This window comes from Coregonus clupeaformis, chromosome 17 (genome assembly GCF_020615455.1).
Source record: "Coregonus clupeaformis isolate EN_2021a chromosome 17, ASM2061545v1, whole genome shotgun sequence".
Taxonomy (NCBI): Eukaryota; Metazoa; Chordata; class Actinopteri; order Salmoniformes; family Salmonidae; genus Coregonus; species Coregonus clupeaformis.
Window position 1 is genome coordinate 17,154,356 of NC_059208.1, and position 27,073 is coordinate 17,181,428.

At 43.7% G+C, this 27,073-nt stretch overlaps 1 protein-coding gene and 1 long non-coding RNA gene across 4 annotated transcripts; both read left to right on the forward strand.

Moving 5' to 3' along the window:
• The first annotated feature begins 3,064 nt into the window (after positions 1–3,064).
• On the forward strand, positions 3,065–25,075 carry LOC121585914. 3 transcript variants are annotated; one of them, XR_006003899.2, is made up of 3 exons: positions 3,065–3,127; positions 22,817–22,969; positions 24,751–25,075. It is a non-coding gene; the product is annotated as an uncharacterized LOC121585914 (long non-coding RNA). The 3 variants fall into 3 exon arrangements; XR_006661927.1 differs by lacking the exon at positions 3,065–3,127 and adding an exon at positions 11,294–11,545; XR_006003900.2 differs by lacking the exon at positions 3,065–3,127 and adding an exon at positions 20,970–21,055.
• On the forward strand, positions 3,943–6,688 carry LOC121585913. Its single transcript, XM_041902232.2, has 3 exons — positions 3,943–6,139; positions 6,309–6,399; positions 6,511–6,688. Exons 1-3 carry the CDS (start codon positions 3,998–4,000, stop codon positions 6,606–6,608), a joined length of 2,331 nt encoding a protein of 776 aa, XP_041758166.2. The 5' UTR covers positions 3,943–3,997; the 3' UTR covers positions 6,609–6,688.
• Positions 25,076–27,073: the final 1,998 nt, after the last annotated feature.

The following is a 27,073-nucleotide window of genomic DNA, read 5'->3' on the forward strand; positions in this document are numbered from 1 at the left end:
GCAATGACACAGGTCAAACGTTTTCTGTAAGTCTTCACAAGGTTTTCACACACTGGTGCTGGTATTTTGGCCCATTCTTCCATGCAGATCTCCTCTAGAGCAGTGAGGTTTTGGGGCTGTCGCTGGGCAACACAGACTTTCAACTCCCTCCAAAGATTTTCTATGGGGTTGAGATCTGGAGACTGGCTAGGCCACTCCAGGACCTTGAAATGCTTCTTACGAAGCCACTCCTTTGTTCCCCGGGCGGTGTGTTTGGGATCATTGTCATGCTGAAAGACCCAGCCACGTTTCATCTTCAATGCCCATGCTGATGGAAGGAGGTTTTCACTCAAAATCTCACGATACATGGCCCCATTCATTTTTTCCTTTACACGGATCAGTCGTCCTGGTCCCTTTGCAGAAAAACAGCCCCAAAGCATGATGTTTCCACCCCCATGCTTCACAGTAGGTATGGTGTTCTTTTGATGCAACTCAGCATTCTTTGTCCTCCCAACACGACAAGTTGAGTTTTTACCAAAAAGTTATATTTTGGTTTCATCTGACCATATGACATTCTCCCAATCCTCTTCTGGATCATCCAAATGCACTCTAGCAAACTTCAGACGGGCCTGGACATGTACTGGCTTAAGCAGGGGGGACACGTCTGGCACTGCAGGATTTGAGTCCCTGGCGGCGTAGTGTGTTACTGATGGTAGGCTTTGTTACTTTGGTCCCAGCTCTCTGCAGGTCATTCACTAGGTCCCCCCCGTGTGGTTCTGGGATTTTTGCTCACCGTTCTTGTGATCATTTTGACCCCACGGGGTGAGATCTTGCGTGGAGCCCCAGATCGAGGGAGATTATCAGTGGTCTTGTATGTCTTCCATTTCCTAATAATTGCTCCCACAGTTGATTTCTTCAAACCAAGCTGCTTACCTATTGCAGATTCAGTCTTCCCAGCCTGGTGCAGGTCTACAATTTTGTTTCTGGTGTCCTTTGACAGCTCTTTGGTCTTGGCCATAGTGGAGTTTGGAGTGTGACTGTTTGAGGTTGTGGACAGGTGTCTTTTATACTGATAACAAGTTCAAACAGGTGCCATTAATACAGGTAACGGGTGGAGGACAGAGGAGCCTTTTAAAGAAGAAGTTACAGGTCTGTGAGAGCCAGAAATTGTGCTTGTTTGTAGGTGACCAAATACTTATTTTCCATCATAATTTGCAAATCAATTCATTAAAAATCCTACAATGTGATTTTCTGGATTTTTTTCTCAATTTGTCTGTCATAGTTGACGTATACCTATGATGAAAATTACAGGCCTCTCTCATCTTTTTAAGTGGGAGAACTTGCACAATTGGTGGCTGACTAAATACTTTTTTTCCCCCCCACTGTATAACAAAGCCAATCCCAGTCACAAAACTAAATCAGACAAGTGACACCACACAGACATTGGTAGCCGATCCTCAGTGTTGTCAGACTTCCAAATACGCCATCGGGCAGTCAAGGTAGCTCACAGTATATTCCAGAAGATCAAAATGCAGCTTGGCAAGATAGATCAGGGCGATATCCAGATGGAGGTGGACAGCAAAGAGCAGGTGGAGGGCATCCTTGTTCTAGAGATTGTTGAAACTGCCTTGGAGAAGCTGGATGATCATGTGATTCCTCTGAGACGCTTCTAATAAGAGTCAAGGAATATCAGAGAGCTTCAAACTAAAGATGAAAAGGATCTCAATTAAACCAGTCAGGGCTGTCCTCGAAAAGGTTGTTGCAAAATTTGGCAGCTCCAGTGAAGACATCCCATTGCTGAACTTAACATCCAACCACTGCAGCCCAAAAGTTTCCATGTGTGCAGTAAGGAGTCGGAGAGTGCTCTCTTCTTTAGCTACAGACATCATATATGTGGTCCTGCATAAGCTGGTGGAGACCTCTGGTGGTAAAACAGCTGCTTGCTCAAGTCACATGGAGATCAAGAACCTTGTCCGAGCATTGTCGTCCAAAAACCCAGAATCTCTTCCGACAGACTTATCAGGGTCTCAAATTGAATTGGTGTCCGAGGAAATACTCCAAACCAAGCTAAAAAAAGATCATCAGTCAGGAGTTTTTGAGTAATTCAGGGGAACAAATAGAGTTTGGTTTTCCATGTGAAGCTCAGGATGTTGTTGAATAAATCTTACAGACACTCAAAGGTCAAGGGTCAGACATTAGTCAGTATGGATACATGGCTATTGACCATGTATCCTCCTCTATATCTTAGACCTTATTCAAACACACAAGTGAGACTCACCTCAATAAAGACAATGCAAAAATACCTAGTAAAACATCACATCACCATTGGGAATGAGACCCTGGTCTCAGTTGGGCTACCCTGAATAAATAAAAGTTTATAAATAAAACAGCTCACCTGTTCTCTAATCCCCTGCATCTCTAGTACAGAGCTGGCCAAGTTCCGTGGTTCGCTCTCAAAGTCAGCTATGTCTCTTCTGAAGGAGACATATGGTGAGCGATCCACAAACCTCAAGATGGAAAGGGAACTTCCAGCCTGCATCTCATATCCAAGATATGAGAACCTGGTGATACAGCCTTACATGTATATAAAATAACCTAGTGATACAGCCTTATGTAAATAGCATAGACATCATTTTACATAGAGTTACAGCAGAGGTGTTGTCTCCTATTGCACATGGACACACAAAGGAGTGTAACCAGGAAGCAAAACATTATTTGTCTGAAGTCAAGCCGAAGACAATACCTCAAACAATGCAGTGGCCCCTGAGAACAGAAACAGACCTTGGTCCTTGACACTGACTGCAGTCGTACCACAGATACCTGTCAGCGAAACTACATGCAAAAGCTGTCAATACCCTCCATGCACTTACTCAAGTCCACAGTGGAGACGTTTGTGAAGGTGATGGATCAGTGCAAGCTATCCTCATGTCATTCAGAGCAGGGAGTGCTTTGAACGAAATGCAGCCTTCCTAGAGTGGTGACGCCGAGCTGTTGAAACAGTCTGGACTTCAGACATCAGGGGAGGAGCTGAAGATGAACACAAAGAGCTGTGATGATTTGGCAACTTCACTCTGTGATGTTGTGACCAAGTCTGTGATGAATTCTTTGCTGTGGGATAACTCTCCCCAGGCCTCAACAAGCAACACAGGTAAGTCTGCAGCTATCATCTTATTTAAAAGGTAAAAAGTTAGAGCGCCTCTATTGGCGAGTCAATTTCTGACCAACCAAATTATATTATTACATAGGCCTACCACAGCTTCAGTTTTTGCGAAGTAAATGTATCCTTTATGGAGTGGGATGGTGGGTACTTATATTTTCCTATTTCACACATGTACAAGTGTGTATTAATACGCATGTGTGAATTCGATTTTTTATTTTTTTTGCATATCCCAACTCCCCCTGAGACAGAGTGGGGTCATGGCCTTGAGCATATTTACTCACATTTAACCTTTACTAATTTACTAATATGTACAGAATTAAATCCCTCAATAGAAATTAGATATCATGTAAGCATGAGAATAAAATATCTATTAGCGCCTGTTCCATGTTAATAATTTGTAGTCTATGCTTTTATGATTAATGTTATGTAGCTGTCAAAATAGGCTGCTTTTATGGAATGGAAGTTAACTGAAAAACATCAAACACGCCGTGAGCATTGAGCAGTAATTGGTCACACAAAAAAGCATGTAGGCATTGATCAGTAGTAATTACATTTTTATTACATAAAAAAAAAAAGCCTACAATGTTATTTCCTATAAACTATTTGATTAATCAAAAATGTACTTATAAAAAATACAACTAGTAGTTTATTTGAAAGTGACCAAAGAGATTTGGACAGATACTGACGCATTATTGCATCATGTGCACTGTTACCATAGAAATAGGGACTGTTACATCAGTATTACATCATAGAAACGGTTTGTCAGTGTGGCATTTTTATAACAGAGAGTGATGGTTATCAATCACTGGATCATTTTTTCCTGAGGGTCTTCCCTGGCACGGTAAGGCTGCCAGCACTATGAGAAGGTATTTTAGGAAGACGTCACCAGTCAAGACAGCCGTGCACACTGAAGAGGAGCCTCACATCAGAGCCACCCAGGCAGACTGGAATGAGGGAAAATCCAGCCAGTCACAGGCCAAACACCATGAGGCACCCGTCTGGGCCCAGACAGCCAAGGAGCAAATGAAAAGTGCATTGAAGCCCCTGGAATCTCCAGCTAATAAGGAGCCAACCTTAACAACTGCACCACAAACACCTGGGAGTAGCAACAAGGCAGGATGGTTTAATGTACTTGAGAACCAACCCAGGACAAAGTCAGCCCGGCAGAGTGTGAGGGCCCGACAGATGACACCAGATGACAGTCTATTTTATTTTCTTGAGAATCTGCACGCTCAGCAAGTTGAAACAATTGAGGATATTGTGACCCGCTTAATAGGCGAAATCTACTACGATGAGACAGGTACCCAACCAGACACCCCCATTCCTGGCCTGAGTGAAACAGCTTTGGACCTCATTGATAATGTGGTTGATGAGCTAAAGAACACCCCAAGTGGCCTGTTTGCTTTACATACAGATGAGCCTCTGGTCCTCCCATCTAGTTATAAACGTCAGGTGGCCAAGAGTGTTCACAAAGAATTGCTTTCCTGCACTGGTTCCCAAGAAAGCTTATGGAAGGCTGTATCCTCGGGCCACATGGTGAAAGAGATTGCCAGCTCAATCTCTCAGGAGGTGTCCAAAGTAACCAGCAAGATTGGGGCTATCTATCACACCAATAGTGTCAATCACACTGATAGTCCAATCTCACCCGGCCCCAGAACGGACACGAATGCTTCTTGGGTGTCCTGTGCAGCCTCAGACATCTCTGAAGATCTTGTCCTCAGAATCCTAGACTTCATATCATACTGTCGGTCACCAGACAGCACCTGGAATGGGCCACAGAGCCGATGCTCCACTGACATGACCGGAGATCTCATGGATGCAGTCATGGTGGAGCTCTTCACTAACACAGCCATGCTGACGACTCCAGAATATGAGCACCAGCAACAATGGGGCAAACCCTCCCTTACAGATCTGGAGAAAGCTGCCAGATTAGTGTATGAGAAGATGGTGAAGGAAACTGGCTCAGCTGAGGCATTGCAAGACGCTCTCAAGCTCAGAAGGAAGCTTGTAGTCACAGCACTGGCTGATGTAGTGGCAAAGCAAGTGTACAAGCACTTCTCAGAACAGGAGTCAGACTCCACATATCTCCCAGACCAAACCAGCCACAAAGATGACTGCCCTGTTACGAGCCACAGTAACAGACAGCTCACACCTGAGCTTGCTGCTGTTCAATCTGCCAGTGAGTGCATAGTGAACTGCAAGGCTGTGTGGGAGATCATCTCCAGACTGCTGCAGGAGATTTCTCCTAACGTGCCCATGGAAGAGAAGCGCCACCTTTATGCTCAGGATCTTTTTCATTGTGCTATAAATCAACTGTCTGAGTCTCCAGGGGTAACAATATGTGCTGATGAGACTATCTGTGACGTCTGCCGCCATCCACAGGTCATTGAGTTAATCCGCGGCCGTGTTCTGGAGTGCCTGCAATTTCAGATGAACCTCATGGGCTACAACTTAAGCTCTGCCCTGGATGCCCAAGATGAGGCTCTCAGCTACTTCATTGTTGCTCACCTTGTGCAAGAGACCCTGCTGTTGATCTCAAGTCAGACCAATGGCAGCTCCCCTGAAGTAGACTCAGGTTCCCACCATCAACCTGAGAGTCAAACACCACTATATGTAGTGAGCAGCAAAGTAAATTATGAAGATTGGCCCACTTGTCAGTCAAAAATCACTGTACCAAAGGGCCATTCCACAATTTCTGCAACCAAAGGCTTGTCACCTAGGGCTTGCCTTTCCACTGTTTCTGCAACCAAGGGCCTATCACAGATGCCAGGTCAAACGCCACCATATGTAGTGAGCAGCAAAGTAAATTATGAAGAATGGCCCACGTGGCAGTCAAACATCACTGTATCAAAGGGCCTTTCCACCATTTCTGCAACCAAGGGCTTGTCACCAAGGGCTTGCCTTTCCACTGTTTCTGCAACAAAGGGCCTATCACAGATGCCAGGTCAAACATACACTGGCAAAAGGGGGCCCACAGTCCTGAGTGTGAAAATAAAAAAGGTACAGTAGGTGCTTATGCAGTAACAGATTGGAAATCCCCCAAACTCTGGCGAATTCAAATATCAATTTTAATGTTTGACTTAAAATGTCATACACATTATTTTATGCAGTTTTGTAGACATTCTTTCACAGCTGAAGGATTTAACCATGCGTTTGTATGTCAATACAGCACTCGCACAGAGGAATTCATATCACACCGTCAGAAAGGATAATTCGGTTGAAGGAGATGCAGAGGGAGTCATCTTCTGAGGTCTCATCAGGTTTGAACCATGCATTTGCGTTCAACAAGTGTATCTCTACTTCTTAAGGGATTCTACTCTGGTAAATTGTTGTGGAAAGTATTGACTGTCTAATTATATTCTCCGTCTCAGTGGAGATGACGTCTGAAAGCCATGGACACAGAAGAGGAGGTTTTGGATGGTTCCTCTCTAAGCTGATGTGCGCTGAAGACATCCACTGGTTTGAGTAATGTTTGAGTGTAACCAAACATTCAAACCCAAGCTGAATGACTAATACAAGTTGAAGGGTGGAGGAATGTCAATAAATCAAAGCAAGCCTACTTTGACCTATTATTGTGATTCAGTAATAGGTGATTCACCATGGTTTTAGTAAGTCATATAATTTCCATGATATGTATAGTCATTTTAGCTGCCAACCTTCCATAGCTAGCTAAGAATATGACGCAAAGATTGTTTGCTGGTTTGACTGATGCCTGAACAGCAGCATAGCCTATTATGAACACAGTGCCAGAAACATTCCATTAAAAAATATACAGTGCCTTCAGAAAGTATTCTCACTTGGACAATAACCTAAAATGCACGGCCAAATCTACACCAGAGTTGCTTGCCAAGAAGACAGTGAATGTTCATGAGTGGCAGAGTTACAGTTTATACTTAAAGCTGCTTGAAAATCTATGGCAAGACCTAAAAATTGTTATCTAGCAATGATCAACAACCAATTTGACAGAGCTTGAAGAATTTTTTAAAGAATAATGAGCAAATGTTGTACAATCCAGGTGTGGAAAGCTCTTAAGAGACTTACCCAGAAAGACTCAGAGCTGTAATTGCTGCCAAAGTTGCTTCTACAATGTATTTACTCAGGGATGTGAATACTTATGTAAATGAGATATTTCTGTACTTCATTTTCATAAAATTTGCTAAAAGAATTCTAAACATGTTTTCACTTTGTCATTATGGGGTATTGTGTGTAGATGGGTGAGGAAAAACAACAACAATTTCATCAATTTCGAATTCAGGTTTTAACACAACAAAATGTGAAATAAGTCAAGGGGTATGAATACTTTCAGAAGGCACTGTATATTTTGAAATGCTATAAAAGGAAGAGTAATTAGTGTGACAGAAAAAAAATACTTATTTTCTTAGTAGTACAGTAGCTGCCACTCAAATGTGTGTCACGTTCGTTGAAGGACGGGTCAGACCAAGGCGCAGCGTGAAATGCGTACATGTTTATTTCACCTATAAACACACTAACAAAACAACAAACCAACGAAATGTCCGAAGTTCTAAGGCTAAACACCAAACAAGCCTACTCACGGAACAAGATCCCACAACCCATGATTGCCAATAGGCTGCCTAAGTATGATCCCCAATCAGAGACAACGAGCGACAGCTGCCTCTGATTGGGAATCACACCCGGCCAAACATAGAACTAACCAACCTAGAATATAAACATAGAACAACTAACATAGAATATCCACACCCTGACTCAACATACAAGAGTCCCCTGAGTCAGGGCGTGACAGTACCCCTCCCCCAAAGGTGCGGACTCCGACCGCACCAACCTGACATGACAGGGAAGGGTCCGGGTGGGCATTCCGTCTCGGAGGCGGATCCGGCTCCGGGCGTGACGACCACATTCTCTCCGCCTCCCCGTTATGCCCCTGGTCTGGTCTGGACCTCGGCGCGCTGCTTCCCCTCTCCTTCCTCCCACGATGTACCAAGCCCTGTCTGGACCCTGGTGTGGGAGACCCCGAACCTGGAGAGGGGCTGACGTCTGGACTGGAGCCGCTGACCGGAGCTGGACCGGGCACCGGTGGAGCGGATTGCTCTGGCTCCGGAGTGGAGCCGCTGACCGGAGCTGGACTGGGCACCGGTGGAGCGGACTGCTCTTGCTCCGGAGTGGAGCAGCTGACCGGAGCTGGATCAGGCACCGGTGGAGCGGACTGCTCTGGCTCCGGAGTGGAGCAGCTGACCGGAGCTGGATCAGGCACCGGTGGAGCGGGCATGGGCCGTGCCGGACTGGACACACGCACCACTGGTCTGGTGCGAGGAGCAGGCACGGGCCGAACCGAACTAGGAACACGCACCACTGGCTTGGTGCGAGGAGCACGAACGGGCCGGGCCGGACTGGCGACATGCACCACTGGCTTGGTGCGGGGAGCATGGACGGGCCGGGCCGGACTGGTAACACGCACCACTTGCTTGGTGCGGGGAGCAGGAACGGGCCGGGCCGGACTGGTAACACGCACCACTGGCTTGGTGCGGGGAGCAGGAACGGGCCGGGCCAGACTGGGAACCCGCACCACTGGCTTGGTGCGGGGAGCAGGAACGGGCCGGGCCAGACTGGGAACACGCACCACTGGCTTGGTGCGAGGAGCAGGAACGGGCCGGACTGGTAACACGCACCACTGGCTTGGTGCGGGGAGCACGAACGGGCCGGGCCGGACTGGGAACACGCACCACTGGCTTGGTGCGGGGAGCAGGAACGGGCCGTACCGGACTGGGAACACGCCCCTTCTGTTGCCTGACCAGCTCCTCTCTCCTTGCCTCCACTATTTCCTTCTCCCTTTGAGCCTCCTGTAGCGCCTCCCTCTGACCGGATAACTCCTGCTCCCTCTGAACTAACAGCCCCTGTAACATGGTGGCCTCCTCTCTTAACCTGCAGATCCGCCCTTTCACGGCCTCCTGCTGCCTCGTCGTCCACCCCGTGTGCCCCCCCACAACATTTTTATTGGGGTTTCCTCTCGGGTCTCCGTTGTCGGCACTGTTGGCGCCGTTTCTCCTCTCCTACCCGGGCTTCCTCCTTCACCCAGGATCCTTTATCGGCTACACTCTCCTTCATCGCTTCCCGATAACGGACGGCCTCCTCCTCTGTAATTCTCCCCCAACCGAGGAGGACATCTACTAAGGTTACCTCCTGTTGAGTCCCAGGCGTTTGCTCCTTCTGGGCACGCTGCTTGGTCCTTGTTTGGTGGGATCTTCTGTCACGTTCGTTGAAGGACGGGTCAGACCAAGGCGCAGCGTGAAATGCGTACATGTTTATTTCACCAATAAACACACGAACAAAACAACAAACCAACGAAACGTGAAGTCCTAAGGCTAAACACCAAACAAGCCTACTCACGGAACAAGATCCCACAACCCATGGTTGCCAATAGGCTGCCTAAGTATGATCCCCAATCAGAGACAACGAGCGACAGCTGCCTCTGATTGGGAATCACACCCGGCCAAACATAGAACTAACCAACCTAGAATATAAACATAGAACAACTAACATAGAATATCCACACCCTGACTCAATATATAAGAGTCCTGAGTCAGGGCGTGACAATTTGATTTATTTTTATATAATTATTACGAGATAAGGTCGTCAAAAGTGACACTGACTCTTACTAAACTAGAGACTGACATTATTTTTATATTACGTATCAGCAGGGCTTATTATTTTATATCATGCCTATTTAGGAGTGCCTTTTAATCACTTGTGCTGTGTGTTGTTTACAACGATTGCCTTTTGAATTGCATTAACTATTTATTTGCTTGCATGGTGTGCTGTGATCCCCAGATTGGCATGGACTACATTGACTTGAGACAGCTGTTGCCAATTCCCTATCACCGCCTCCCTCCCCAAACTAATAGCTAAACACGCCCCAGAAACAGTTTTGCCAATTTAGCGACTTTGTCGTTCTATTTAGCGCGTTTTCAGACCCCTCTAGCGACACATTTTCAGAAAAGCGACTAGCGACAAATCTAGCGACTTTTTCTGGTGTTATTGGAGACTTTTGGAGACTGACGTGAAAGCACGTATCGTTCTTACTCTTCTCAACGAGCAGCAGGTGCTGCCGTGGGCCCCACCCCCGTCCCAAAGCACTCACAGGAGGCCCAGTCCTCGCGCAGCAGTCCCTCCCAGCTGCAGTCAGAGCAGGAGATGTTCACCCCTCCGTGTCCAGACTGCAAATGAATTGCGCATGCGGGAAGCCGCCGCTGGCTGATCCCGCCCTGGCTTACATTCAGGGCGGGATGTAAATGTAGGGTGTTTTTTACTCACTTTTTGTCTCTCCCACGACGTTATTCCTCTCTCCTACAGCGTCCATCACAATTACATGCACATGACGTCATTTAGCGACTTCTAGCGACTTTTAGGACAGCCAATAGCTACTTTCCTTACTGAGGAGTTGGCAACACTGCCCATAAAAGGCATAGATGGAGAGACAGCCCAGCAAGCAGCCACTAACAACCGAACCAGCCATCAACTAACAACCCCTGCTCGGGAGGAATAGCCGAACCCTACTCGGGTACAGCCGAACAAACAAACCCTGCTCGGGTAGCGCCAAACAAACAAACCAACCCTGCTCGGGTAGAGCCAAACGAACATTGGCCACCGCTCTGAGTGAATCAACTGCTGTTAGTTCATAGTTAGCCTTTAGCCCTAAATCCTAGCCTTTTTATACGTTCTAATCGGGCCATAGTAATACTGTGTTTGTCATTGTTGTAAAACCTGAATTTATAATACAGAACTTTTGATTGTACTTTGGCCTCTCTTTGTGGTTGTGTTTGCCGTGGGATTATAGAACTCTGTGTTTGAAATAACGTTATTAGGAAATAATTCAATAACTCATTATAGCGAAATAATCCATTCTCATTATTACGAGAAAGATAACGTTATAAGAAGAAAGAGCTCAATTGTTATGAGAAAGATCACGTTATAATGAGAATGACAATAATCCGGTTGCACGTTATTATGAGAAATAGCCTTTATTATGCTGAAACATTAGCATAGGCTATGCAAGCTTGGCTTCCTCTCATGCACAGGTTGACATTATGGCCGGTTTGCTAGAGTTGATCAATTTTTATTTTCTCCTCGGTTTGAGGCATTGGGAGATATTAGTGTCATTGGGCAATATAGATTGTGTTGTCATCAGTTTATGTCCTTGACATAGCGTTATTCCTTCTTGATCAACTGGGCCGACATTGAAAGCTTCATGGATACAAACGAATACATCTTAAATAAGTCCAAGCAGGATGTGGTGACCCAAAAGAGTCAGGTGGTTACTTCACATTCTAGTCCCTTATGGAGTGCGCATTTTGGGCGGAAGTCTCAGGGAACAAGATTAGCTAGCTAGCTACATTACCTTCACAACCAAGATGACATAGAAGAACAGCTGAAGTAAGTTTCCTTTTTGTCTTGTAATTTCACATTTGGAAGGTGCATTGAAACAATTAGCCAGCTTGCTAGCTATATGAATGATGCATTGAAATTAGCTACTCTCGAGGGGATCACTATGTTAGCTAGCTATGGCTGTTCTCAAGAACAAGCAAGCCCCTATCTGAGAAGCATGTCCGACTGATCGAGCATTCTACTCAATGCATTGTAAATGAGCGCTGATTTAATCAAAAGTGCATTACAGTGGCTTGGAAATACAATGACATTGGAAAAGGAGGCAAATAATTAGTAGGAAAGTCTTTTGTCATTTTGATGTCTCCAGATCGACTTTAGATGCAGTATAACGTTAGCTAGCTAGCTAAGATTAAGGGGAGATCACCGGATTTTAGATAGTTAATGTTAACATTGCTAGCTAGCTATTTTTATGAACTTTGCTAGCTAGACAACATTGCCGTCTTGACGACATGATAATGATGGCAAAGTTGTTTCCTACTAAACATTTGCCTACTTTAGCAATGTCATCAAATTTCCAGGCCACTATAACATTCCCAGAAGACATGATATAAAATATTTCAAATCAAAATGTTGTGAAGTTGCATGTATTTGAAAATATCTACATTGGTCATTCCAAAATAGTTTTTTAATGTTGTCATGGAAATAAATGTATTTCCTATTACCAAGTCATTTACGGTTTCTATGCCTTTAGTTTTCCATGTGGACCAATTTATCTGTGAATTCTGAAAATCTATCTAAGGATTGTTCCATAGGGTTGTGTTTTTAGGGAGTGATATTGGTTCTTGTAGAATACGTTTAATTTTCTTCCATGTTGATGTAGTGTTCTTAATTATGAAGTTGTTAATGTTCTTAAGCTTTATCCTTTGAAAATAGACACATGAACATATTCCGGGGATGAGCATGCGCATCTTCAATATGTACCCATTGTTCCTCTTTAGTGCATTTAACTATATGTTGCAAGTAAAAGTTTTGGGTGGCGAGTTAATACAATTCCAAGTCTGGAAGGTTAAAACCACCTTCAGACTTAGGAAGATGTAAAACCTTCCTTTTTATCCTATGTGTTTTATTTGCCCATATAAAGTATTTTATGACCAAGTACACTTTTTTTTTTTTTTTTTCGGTGGGGTAATTGGTATCACTTATTAAGCATCCTAAGTATTTTATATTAAAGGATTGCTGTAGATCATGAGTTATTCTTTTTCCTATTGCCATTATTAAAAATTTTTCCACGTGAATTTTATATCCTGAGATTTGAGTAATCTGAAAATATTTTTAGCAGGGGGGGCATTGACTTTTCAATATTGGTCAGGTATATCAGGAGATCGTCTGCAAATAAGTTTAGCTTATATTCATGTTTACCAATAAGGATACCTGTTACATTTGGGTCCTAAATCTTTCTGCAAGCGGTTCAATTGCCAGTGCAAACAGGAGGGGGGAGAGAGGACATCCCTGTCTCGTGCCCCTTTCTAAAGCAATTTCTCCGATAATGTATTTGTGTGTATTTTTGCTTTAGGACATTTATATATTTTTTACATGTATTATTTCAGCTGGAAAGTTGAAAGCTTCCAAAGTTTTGAATAGAAAATGCCATTCAAGAGGCCTTTTCGGCATCAACAGCCATTTATTGATAAATCTATATCTTGTTTTTTAGCGTATTAAACTGAAACATGTTCTTGTATTTGTTTGTAAGTGTCTATTTTTAATAAACCCTGTCTGGTAAAACTTATGCTATTCTATCACTTTTGAGCTTTGTTATAGTTTTATTGTCACAATTGATTAAACTTATGGGGCTGTAATCAGCAGGGGACTCGCTGAAGTTTCAAACATGGAACTAGGAAGCAATGAATGTGTGTTGTCATTTGTGTAAATACTTTTCCCCAAAATGTTAAATATGATTCTATGGGAAATAGGAAATACATTTATTTCCATGACAGAATTAAAAAGCAATTTTGGACTGAAAATGTAGATATTTTCAAATACATGCAAATTAAAAGTTTCATATCAAGAAATTTCAATTTGAAATCTTTTGGACATCAGAGCAATCTTGAGAGAATCCTGTTTGAGTCAGAAAATGATATTCATATGATAGGTAAGATATACAAAACCTTGCAGAGAGCCTAACCAACTGACAATCTCTTAGAAAAAAAATTATACTTATACTGAACAAAAATATAACATGTAAAGTGTTTCATGAGCTGAAATAAAAGATCCCAGAAATGTTCCATACATACAAAAAGCTTATTTAGCTCAAATTGTGTGCACAAATGTGTTTACATCCCTGTTAGTGAGCATACAGTATCTCCTTTGCAAAGATAATCCATCCACCTGACAGGTGTGGCATATCAGGAAGTTGATCAAACAGCATGATCATTACACAGGTGCCACTCTAAAATGTGCAGTTTTGTCATACAACACAATGCCACAGATGTTTTAAGTTTTGAAGGAGCGTGCAATTGGCATGCTGACTCCAGGAATGTCCACCAGAGCTGTTGGCAGAGAATTGAATGTTAATTTCTCTACCATAAGCCTCCTCCAACGTTGTTTTAGAGAATTTGGCAGTACGTCCAACCGGCCTCACAACCTGGCTCCCCACTAGGTGCGCCTGGCTCCCAAGTGAGTGGGCCTATGCCCTACCAGGCCCACCCATGGCTACGCCCCTGCCCAGTCATGTGAAATCCATAGATTAGGGGCTAATGAATACATTTCAATTGACTGATTTCCTTATATGAACTGTAACTCAGTAAAATCGTTAAAATTGTTGCATCTTGCGTTTATATTTTTGTTCAGTATAAAAATAACTGATATTGGCTCAAGATGGAGGGAATGTTGGAACATAACTACCGAAATGACAGTTTAAAAAATGTATGCTTAATCCAGTATAAATTAATGTACTATAGAATTTATTACACGAGACAAAATTCACAAATTCTAAAGTGTCTTAAGTGTAAAACCATCAATGACTCAATAATCCATGCCTTCTGGCAATGCTATAAAGACCAAAAGTTATGGGTGGAGTTAGAAATGTGGCTGTCAGAAGTATTACAATGTAAATGTACTTTTAATCCATCGGTCATATGAGGTGCAGTGAGATACCCGATGGGTTGGACTTTTCTCGTCAATCATCTTGAAAAAAAAACGTATAGCCTACTTAACTGGAAATCAACCAATCCTCCATCATTAACACAGTGGAAAGGCCAAATGCTTTATTATCTAAATGTTGAAAGTGAGTAGGAGACAGAGAGAAACAAAACGGTGCAGTTTGAGGCCATGTGGTGGAGTGATGGAGACACTAACAGCTTACAGATAGTAGGCAATTAAGGTCACAGTTATGAAAACTAAAGAAGCCTTTCTACTGACTCTGAAAATCACCAAAAGAAAGATGCCCAGGGTCCCTGCTCATCTGCGTGAATGTCCCTTAGGCATGCTGCAAGGAGGCATGAGGACTGCAGATGTGGCCAGGGCAATAAATTGCAATGTCCGTACTGTGAGACGCCTAAGACAGCGCTACAGGGAGACAGGACGGACAGCTGATCGTCCTTGCAGTGGCAGACCACGTGTAACAACACCTGCACAGGATCGGTACATCCGAACATCACACCTGCGGGACAGGTACAGGATGGCAACAACAACTGCCCGAGTTACACCAGGAACGCACAATCCCTCCATCAGTGCTCAGACTGTCCGCAATAGGCTGAGAGAGGCTGGACTGAGGGCTTGTAGGCCTCACCAGACATCACCGGCAACAACGTCGCCTATGGGCACAAACCCACCGTTGCTGGACCAGACAGGATTGGCAAAAAGTGCGCTTCACTGACGAGTCGTGGTTTTGTCTCACCAGGGGTGATGGTCGGATTAGCGTTTATCGTCGAAGGAATGAGCGTTACACCGAGGGTCCGTCATGGTCTGGGGCGATGTGTCACAGCATCATCGGACTGAGCTCGTTGTCATTGCAGGCAATCTCAACGCTGGGCGTTATAGGGAAGACATCCTCCCCCCTCATGTGGTACCCTTCCAGCAGGCACATCTTGACATGACCCTCCAGCATGACAATGCCACCAGCCATACTGCTCGTTCTGTGCGTGATTTCCTGCAAGACGGGAATGTCAGTGTTCTGCCATGGCCAGCGAAGAGCCCGAATCTCAATCCCATTGAGCACGTCTGGGACCTGTTGGATCGGAGGGTGAGGGCTAGGGCCATTCCCCCCAGAAATGTCTGGGAACTTGCAGGTGCCTTGGTGGAAGAGTGGGGTAACATCTCACAGCAAGAACTGACAAATCTGGTGCAGTCCATGAGGATGATATGCACTGCAGTACTTAATGCAGCTGGTGGCCACACCAGATACTGACTGTTACTTTTGATTTTGACCCCCCCTCTTTGTTCAGGGGCACATTATTCAATTTCTGTTAGTCACATGTCTGTGGAACTTGTTCAATTTTTCTCAGTTGTTGAATCTTGTTATGTTCATACAAATATTTACACATGTTAAGTTTGCTGAAAATAAACGCAGTTGACAGTGAGAGGACATTAATTTTTTTGCTGAGTTTATGTATTGATGTGTGCCATTTTTAAATTGATGTACAGTACCAGTTAAAGGTTTGGACACACCTACTCATTCAAGGGTTTTTCTTAATTTTTACATTGTAGAATAATAGTGAAGACATCAAAACTATGAAATAACACATGGAATACTGTACTGTAGTAACCAAAAAAGTGTTAAACAAATCAAAAAATATTTTATATTTGAGATTCTTCAAATAGCCACCCTTTGCCTTGATGACAGCTTTGCACACTCTTGGCATTCTCTCAACCAGCTTCAGCTGGAATGCTTTTCCAACAATCTTTGAAGGAGTTCCCACATATGCTGAGCACTTGTTGGCTGCTTTTCCTTCACTCTGCCGTCTGACTCATCCCAAGCCATCTCAATTGGGTTGAGGTCGGGGGATTGTGGAGGCCAGGTCATCTGATGCAGCATTCCATCACTCTCCTTCTTGGTAAAATAGCCCTTACACAGCCTGGAGGTGTGTTGGGTCATTGTCCTGTTGAAAAACAAAATATAGTCCCACTAAGCGCAAACCAGATGGGATGTCGTGTAGCTGCAGAATGCTGTGGTAGCCATGCTGGTTAAGTGTGCCTTGAATTCTAAATAAATCACAGACAGTGTCACCAGCAAAGCACCCCCACACCATAACACCTCCTCCTCCATGCTTTATGGTGGAAACTACACATGTGGAGATCATCCGTTCACCCACACCGCGTCTCACAAAGACACTGTGGTTTGAACCAAAAATCTCCAATTTGGACTCCAGACCAAAGGACACATTTCCTCTGGTCTAATGTCCATTGCTCGTGTTTCTTGGCCCAAGCAGGTGTCTTCTTCTTATTGATGTCCTTTAGTAGTGGTTTCTTTGCAGCAATTTGACCATGAAGGCCTGATTCACACAGTCCCCTCTGAACAGTTGATGTTGAGATGTGTCTGTTACTTGAACTCTGTGAAGCATTTATTTGGGCTGCAATTTCTGAGGCTGGTAACTCTAATGAACTTATCCTTTGCAGCAGAGGTAACTCTGGGTCTTCCATTCCTGTGGCGGTCCTCATGAGAGCCAGGTTCATCATAGTGCTTGATGGTTTTTGCGACTGCACTTGAAGAAACTTTCAAAGTTCTTGACATTTTCCGGATTGACTGACCTTCATGTCTTAAAGTAATGATGTACTGTTGTTTCTCTTTGCTTATTTGAGCAGTTCTTGGACATGGTCTTTTACCAAATAGGGCTATCTTCTGTATACCCCCCCCCTACCTTGTCACAACACAACTGATTGGCTCAAACGCATTAAGAAGGAAAGAAACTTCACAAATTAACTTTTAAGAAGACACACCTGTTAATTGAAATGCATTCCAGGTGACTATCTCATGAAGCTGTTTGATAGAATGCCAAGAGTGTGCAAAGCTGACATCAAGGCAAAGGTTGGCTATTTGAAGAATCTCAAATATAAAATATTTGTTGATTTGTTTAACACTTTTTTGGTTACTACATGATTCCATATGTGTTCTTTCATAGTTTGTCTTCACTATTATTCTACAATGTAAAAAATAAAGAAAAACCCTTGAATGAGTAGGTGTGTCCAAACTTTTGACTGGTTGTGTAGTTCTGTCCTTGAGCTGTTCTTGTCTATTAATGTTCTGTATTATGTAATGTATAATGTTTTATGTGGACCCCAGGAAGAGTAGCTGCTGCTTTCGCAAAAATGTGACCATGTGGGTCTGGGCACGGGTGATGTTGTGGATGTTTGTGTGCCTCTGTATGTTGTCGTTTGTATGTGGATGTTTTGTATTGTTAAAATAAAATATATAAGGACATCTTACAACAACAACAAAAAATAACCGAACATTGAGCAGGTTGGTCAGCGATTCACATGTTTTATATACAGTACATTCGGATAGTATTCAGACCCCTTGACTTTTTCCACATCTTGTTACGTTACAGCCTTATTCTAAAATTGATCAAATAAATATTTTCCTCATCAATCTACACACAATACCCCATAATGACAAAGCAGGTTTTTAGAAATGTTAGAAAAACAGAAATACCTTATTTACATAAGTATTCAGACCCTTTGCTATGAGACACGAAATTGAGCTCAGGTGCATCCTGTTTCCAGTGATCATCCTTGATATTTCTACAACTTTATTGGAGTCCACCTGTGGTAAATTGAATTGATTGGACATGATATGGAAAGGCTCACACCTGTGTATATAAGGTCCCACAGTTGACAGTGCATGTCAGAGCAAAAACCAAGCCATGAGGTCGAAGGAATTGTCCGTAGAGCTCCGAGACAGGATTGTGTCGAGGCACAGATCTGGGGAAGGGTACCAACACATTTCTGCAGCATTGAAGGTCCCCAAGAACACAGTGGCCTCCATCATTCTTAAATGGAAGAAGTTTGGAACCACCAAGACTCTTCCTAGAGCTGGCCGCCCGGCCAAACTGAGCAATCGGGGGAGAAGGGCCTTGGTCAGGGAGGTGACCAAGAACCCGATGGTCACTCTGACAGAGCTCCAGAATTCCTCTGTGGAAATGGGAGAACCTTCCAGAAAGACAACCATATCTGCAGCACTCCACTAATCAGGCCTTTATGGTACAGTGGCGAGACGGAAGCCACTCCTCAGTAAAAGGCACATGACAGCCCTCTTGGAATTTGCCAAAAGGCACCTAAAGGACTCTCAGATCATGAGAAAGGATTCTCTGGTCTGATGAAACCAAGATTGAACTCTTTGGCCTGAATGCCAAGCTTCAAGTCTGGAGGAAACCTGGCACCATCCCTAAGGTGAAGAACGGAGTGCTCAGGACCTCAGACTGGGGCGAAGGTTCACCTTGAAACAGGACAACAACCCTAACCACACAGCCAAGACAACGCAGGAGTGGCTTCGGGACAAGTCTCTGAATGTCCTTGAGTGGCCCAGCCAGAGCCCAGACTTGAAGCTGATCGAACATCTCTGGAGAAACCTGAAAATAGCTGTGCAGCGACGCTCCCCATTCAACTTGACAGACCTTGAGAGGATCTGCAGAGAAGAATGGGAGAAACTCCCCAAATACAGGTGTACCAAGCTTGAAGCGTCATACCCAAGAACACTCGAGGCTGTAATCGCTGCCAAAGGTGCTTCAACAAAGTACTGAGTAAAGGGTCTGAATACTTATGTAAATGTGATATTTCCTTTTTTTTTACATTTTTAAAAACTGTTTTTGCTTTGTTATTATGGGGTATTTATTGTGTGTAGATTGTTGAGGGGAAAAAAACAATTTAATCGATTTTAGAATAAGTCTGAAAAGTAACAAATTGTGGAAAATGTCAAGGGGTTTGAATACTTTCCGAATGCACTGTAATTTCAAAGTGTACAAGTAAGCGAACTAATTTGTAAACGTTAGACATTTTAGAAGGCTATTACTACTAAAGCATAATTTCTAGAATAAATAAATAAGTCAATACCAGAGGTGGGCAACCTTGCTCCACTGATCCCTGATCTACTGGGTGAGCAGACTTACATTCCAGCCCAGCAATAGCACACTTGATTATTAACTAATTAGGTTTGATACATTGAATCAGGCTCTATCACAACCGGCCGTGATTGGGAGTCCCATAGGGCGGCGCACAATTGGCCCAGCGTCGTCCGGGTTTGGCCGGTGTAGGCCGTCATTGTAAATAAGAATTTGTTCTTAACTGACTTGCCTAGTTAAATAAAGGTAAAATTCCAGGTGTGTTAGTGCTGGGCTGGAACAGAAGTGTGCACACCCAGCAGGGTTGGCCTTTTTTGTTCACAGAATTTGCCAACATAGGTACACATATAATCCATGGTATACAAGGATGTACCCTTATTCTCTTGGTACATTTATTGAGACCTCTTCATCTGCAGACAGGGTTTCACAGCTCTCTATCTGAGGACAGAAAGCATCACAAAGAAACAGGCTGCATTATACAAAAATTAGACAGCCCTGAATATTATGTTGCTATCTCTCTGTCCTCAGGTTTTTCTCGCTAGGGACTGGAGAATTATTTCATAATGTCCTCCCACAAAGGTAACTGCCCTTTCCAGAGTAGTTAGCTTGCTACCAACCTAGCTACAAATGCATTTAGTTACAACGATAAATACATTAAGATAGCTAGCTAATTAGCTAATATGAAGTTAAGCAAGCTGGTGATATTTAATTCACTTAGCTAACTTTACATACTGTATAGCTAGCTAACAATGGTAGCAAACATTACATTAGCAGCTCATTTAAGTTAGCCTGCACACAACGTTTCTCTAGCAAGCTAGCTAATAATACATTGTTTTTGATAATTTTCTAAATATATTTACTTACTTGAATAGGTTCTCCCACTGCCTCAGTTTTCTGTGTCCTTAGAATTTTTGTAATAATGGCAATCTTCCCGAAGTTTCCAGTGGCAGCAGAACGCAGCCAGCCATGTGGACGATTGGAGGCATCCAACACACTGACTGTGGTCTTCCAACATGGCGCCTGGTGCGGTTGCTAGGTGATTTGTGACACAACTGCAAGCCCTCTATAGTCTATTTAGCGAGTTCAGACCCCTTCAGCGATTTTGTTGGGGGGGGTTAAAGATTCTAGTGACAAATTCAGCTACGTTTCAGGCTGCCCTTAGGGAGTGTTGACACCAATGATTTAATTTAGCAACTTTTCCCACTCAATTCTGTCACAAACGAGAGCGGGAGAAGCTGTCTCTGCAACAGAAGTAACATAAATGGTGCATGGAAGCACAAGGGGAGGGAGGTGTTGTGCGGCGGGAGAGGGGGCAAAACCGCTATGTCGGGGACCGCAGCTGTGCCAAAGCAAAGTAAATTGGTGCTGTGATGTCATCTAGCAACAAATCAAGGAGCGGATCTCACTGAAAAATAGTTGGCAACACGGCCTGCAGATGGAGTATGGAGAGGACTATCCTCACCATGGCAAACAGATCTCTTTGTCCAAACCTCCAGTTTTGTTACCGGTAAGTTAATAGTTTTTAAGAAAGGTGCTGAAGAAACTGGGTGATATGTTTTGAATACAGGACAGTCTTGTGTTATGATGACTATGATAATTTCCTTTTCTATCGTGGTGTTCCAGTATTAGTAGTGAACAGCTGTAGGAAATTGTGAACACATCTTGTGCTGCTTTTACCTTTTGCACAGATTGTACCGCAAAGTGTTCAGGCAGGAGTATGGGGAACAGAATGGGCCTCAGATGCTCTCAGCCCTAGAGAGGCAGGTTGGGGAGTATAATCTTAGATGCGGTGAGATCTGCGCCAAGATTGAGAAATCTTCTGGAGGAACCCCCTTGGGGATATCCTGACTCAGTCTGAGGATGAGGCCACAATCCTAGAGGGCCTTCAACTGTTGAAGGACATCCTGAGGGAGGATGCCTTTGCAGGGATAGGTCAGGCTGGTCCTCGCCTCATCATTACAGATGGCTGCAAGGGGAGCATTAGGCAGGGCATTTCCAGGGGCCAAACTGCTCCTCTGCACCTTCCAGCTATTCCAGGCAGTGTGGAGGTGGCTGTGGAGTAGATATGAGAGACAGGCAGGCCCTCTTTGCTGTCGTCAAAGACATCATGTATGCCGCCGTGAGTAGATTGCGTTGAAAACAACGGTCGGCCATCTTGGAGGCTGTCTAGTTCTTATTGAGCCAGAAGAACGTGTATTAATCCTGCTGTAGAATTCATTGCGGCCAGCAGGTAAAACTAACGACTGAAATTAACGAGTCACTCAGAAAGAATGAATCATGACTTTCGAATCATGACTGGATTGATAAGGTAATGTTAGCCAAACGTGTGCTTAGTGTGGGGATCTATTTTCTTACAACTAGATGTGATGCCTAGCTTAGAAAGAATACATGAATGATTAAACATAATAGGTTTGTGCTGTACTGATATAGATTGTTTAACATAACAAGCTGTGATTAATGTGAGGAACCGTTAGGGGGTAGGCTGAGACAGACTTGTGACACACACACACTGCCTCTTTGTTAAACCGCTCAAGGACATGTGTTCTGCTACAATGAAGAAGAACAAACTATGTCTGAGGTTGCTGACTCGAGACAAGTTGTAAAGAAAACAACTAATGCCCGGCAACAGTGAAGCGCCAAGGGGCTGGGACCAGCCTGTGCGCCATTGATAGGTTGGGTAAGTTTAAACCACACCCAGCCTCTACTCTGACAGGCCCAGCATGGAGCGGGAACTATCTCTGTCAGAGTATTTAAAGAAGAACTTATAACAATGGTTCAGTTCTCTGACTGCCCTGCGTGGTTTTTCAGTGGGCCCGTATATACGAACATAATATTTACCATTCAAGTGTTTGCATTAATTAAAATACTAGTCTATTTTAGAAGACGTGTATTGACCTCTTTTTGTTCCTATACCAGATTTGAATGGACGCAACTTGACATTAGCAAACGTAATTTACATTTTATAACAATAGCTGCTAATTATTTGAATTTTAAGACACAGCTGCAGTGTAATGATTTGATCGTTTCTCCAAATATTTTGTTTGATCAGCTTGGTTGCAAACTTGTTTACCACAATACTAGAAAACTTATCAGCAAAAACAAACTACCGTAGCTAGCTAGCTAGTTAGCAGCACCAGCACATGAACTGCGTTTTGCTTGCTTTGACACTTTTCGTGTTTTTTTAAATAGCACCCACTCTAACCATCAGATTACTCAGGTCAGGTCTAAACTTCTATAACTCACTACACTGTTTTTGTTTTGTTTGCAGTAAATAATGACCAAGCCAAAAATTACTCAGTGCCCCACTGCCCTGCCCTCAATCCACTGGCCAGGAAAACATGCCAGGCATTCAGGCTGGGCATTGGGCGGTCAATACGGTCAAGCATCGTAATTCGTCCAGGTTAAGCGAGCCCAGGTTGTGGTAAGTGAGAACCTTCCTGTTTTACCCATTTCACACTATTGAACTGAGCTGAGCTATACTGGGCTGGCCTGGTTATACGTGCATCCACCATAGTTGCTGGAACCGTGCTGTAAAGGACAATGTTAAAAGAGAATATCTGCTTTAAAACAACTACAGAGTCAAGTCAGAGACCAGGGGCCATATGTACCAAGCATCTCAGAGTTGGAGTGCTGATTTAGGATCAGCTTTTTCCTTTTAGATCACAACAAATAAGATTATATGGATAGGGGGATATCTAGTCCTAACGTGATGATGCTATCCCTTGCCTGGACAGCAGTGGCACACATTTTTACATAGACGAAAAGCTAAATGTCCCTTGTCTATCACGTATGTTGAATACAATTATATTTGAACTTACTCTACCAATTGTCCGTGGGGTTGGTCCTTATACTTTACTTATTCTTCCTCATTCCTGGCCTGTAAGTACGCACAACTGCACACACAACCCCCAACCTGGATGACCAGGGACTGTTTTGTCTGCCTCCTACCCTTTGACATGTCCGGCTTGGTTGCACCTGCCGGGGGTATACACCCCCTTCGGCATAGCTTTCAGGGTCATTGGAGTACGCAAGTCTCTCCACCGCAGCAAGTTGACAGTCCAGGAGAGGGTTGGTCCTTATACCTCAATGAATTTGAGACAAAATATCCAAATGAACGTATTATTAAACAGACTTTTGAAACAAGAGTCTGTTGTATACCCACTTCCTCATGTACAAATAAAAGTCCCCCACATGTTACGCTTGTTTGTGCACATATGGGGGTGCATATGCAGGACTTCTATTTTGACACGAGGAAAGCAGAGGCAGTGGGACTACCAGGCACGTGATGGCATTGTCACATCGGGACTAGGGGACCTGATGGACTCGGGGACCTCATGGACGGGGGAGCCTGATCCTAGATCAGCACTCCTACTCTAAGATGCGTGATACATATGGTACATATTCCCCCTGATCTCTGACTTGACTCAATTTGTGACCATAGAAGTTAACTGGAACGAGTACAAATGTGTCCAAGACGAGACCAAGACACCCAAAATGCGGACTCGAAAGTAGACAGAGACCAGTTTCAATACTGTGGCGCAGTGGTCTAAGGCACTGCATCGCAGTGTTAACTGTGCCACTAGAGATCCTGGTTCGAATCCAGGCTCTGTCGCAGCCGGCCGCGACCGGGAGACTCATGGCCCAGCGTCGTCCAGGGTAGGGGAGGGAATGGCCGGCAGGGATGTAGCTCAGTTGATAGAGCATGGCGTTTGCAACGCCAGGGTTGCGGGTTCGATTCCCACGGGGGGACAGTATACAAAAAGATGTATTCACTAACTGTAAGTCGCTCTGGATAAGAGCGTCTGCTAAATGACTAAAATGTAAATGTAGTATGTGTCATGATATTTATTTATGCATGAACTATACATTCAAGAACATATAGCCTATAATTCTGCAATTTTTAGATGGCAGTTTTTGAGATGGGTTGTTTTAATATCTTCTTATTTAAATATGTATCATTTGATGTTACCATAATGTGTTGTAATAAAAAGAAAGATACAGCATCTAATACAGATACAGTAGGGCACCAGGGCCATATGAAATGGAATAATTCAGGAGTATAATTTAACAAAGGGCAAATGGACAGCTTTGTCATCATTGGACAGATAGAAGTAGGCTTACAGTTGGAGCATACTGTTCTAGTGCTTTACTTTTGTGTTCTCTGTAAAGATCAGAAATGTAGTGTTGATGTTTGTGTTTCAGGTGCAGGAGTTGCATGAACTGGGTTATAAACCCTTCCTGCTAATGGGGAAGGAGACCAGGAAGGCCAATCAGCTGTGGGCTGCTGACATTGTCACAACCTTGGGTCCTGTTGAAGAGGGCCCACACAAATAAGTTTGAAAGAAGATGGTCTATCTCTATGAGTACCTTCTTAAAAGTAATTCAGATTCTGTATATTGCAATTAAAGAAATCAAGAGTTTGACACCCTGCTTGGAAAAGATTAAGGTATCAATTTCATTTGTGTAGTTCTGGGCTGATTCCTCACCGTTCTCATGATCATTGCAACTCCACGAGGTGAGATCTTGCATGGAGCCCCAGGCCGAGGGAGATTGACAGTTCTTTTGTGTTTCTTCCATTTGCGAATAATCGCACCAACTGTTGTCACCTTCTCACCAAGCTGCTTGGCGATGGTCTTGTAGCCCATTCCAGCCTTGTGTAGGTCTACAATCTTGTCCCTGACATCCTTGGAGAGCTCTTTGGTCTTGGCCATGGTGTAGAGTTTGGAATCTGATTGATTGATTGCTTCTGTGGACAGGTGTCTTTTATACAGGTAACAAGCTGAGATTAGGAGCACTCCCTTTAAGAGTGTGCTCCTAATCTCAGCTCGTTACCTGTATAAAAGACACCTGGGAGCCAGAAATCTTTCTGATTGAGAGGGGGTCAAATACTTATTTCCCTCATTAAAATGCAAATCAATTTATAACATTTTTGACATGCGTTTTTCTGGATTTTTTTGTTGTTATTCTGTCTCTCACTGTTCAAATAAACCTACCATTAAAATTATAGACTGATCATTTCTTTGTCAGTGGGCAAACGTACAAAATCAGCAGGGGATCAAATACTTTTTTCCCTCACTGTATGAAGGAGACAGGTTAAAGCCTTAAGACATGGATTGTGTATGTGTGCCATTCAGAGGGTGAATGTGCAAGACAAAAGGTTTAATCAATTGAAACACACACAATATACCTGTTAGTGCTGAATGCATTTGTTTATTTACACCTTTAATATAATTTAACATATTGTGATATGGAATCAAATTGTAAAATACACTGGACAAAAATAAACATGTTAAGTGTTGGTCCCATACACACAAAATGCTTCTTTCTCTCAAATTTGGTGCACAAATTTGTTTACATCCCTGTTAATGAGCATTTCTCCTTTGCCAAGTTAATCCATCCACCTGACAGGTGTGACATATCAAAAAGCTGATTAAAGAGTATGATCGTTACACAGGTGCACCTTGTGCTGGGGACATTAAAATGCCACTAAAATGTGCAGTTTTGTCACAACACAATGCCAGAGATGTCTCAAGTTGAGGGAGCATTTCATTGGCATGCTGACTGCAGGAATGTCTACCAGACCTGTTGCCAGAGAATTGAATGTTAATTTCTTTACCATAAGCCACCTCCAACGTCATTTTAGAGAATTGGCAGTACGTCCAACCGGCCTCACAACCGCACACCACATATGGCGTCGTGTGGGCGAGCGGTTTGCTGATGTCAACGTTGTGAACAGAGTGCTGCATGGTGGAGATGGGTTATGGTATGCCCAGGCAGGCATAAGCTATGGACAACGAACACAATTGCATTTTATCGATGGCAATTTGAATGCACAGAGATACTGTGACGAGATCCTGAGGCTCATTGTTGTGCCATTCATCCGTCCCCATCACCTCATGTTTCAGCATGATAATGCACAGCCCCATGTCGCAAGGATCTGTCCACAATTCCTAAAAGCTGAAAATGTCCCAGTTCTTCCAAGGTCTGCATACTCACCACACGTCACCCATTGAGCATGTTTGGGCTACTCTGGATCGACGTGTACGGCAGCGTGTTCCAGTTCCCGCCAATATCCAGCGACTTCGCACAGCCATTGAAGAGGAGTGGGACAACATTCCACAGGCCACAATCAAAAGCCTGATCAACTATGTGAAGGAGATGTGTTGCGCTGCATGGGGCAAATGGTGGTCACACCAGATACTGTGGTTTTCTGATCCACGCCCCTACCATTTTTTAAAGGTATCTGTGACCAACAGATGCATATCTGTATTCCCAGTCATGTGGAATCCATTAATTTCATTAATTTTCCTTATATGAACTGTAACTCAATAAAATCTTTGAAATTGTTGCACGTGTGTTTATATTTTTGTTCAGTATAGATACAGTGTCAGATATATCCATCATAGATAGGGGATCATTCCTTTGGGTATCGTTTTGCCAAAGTATGGCCCATGTTATGCAGGTTTCTGTCGTTCCAATCCATCGACTGCAGGGTCAGCATGTCTGTGCATGCTTGAAGAAAACA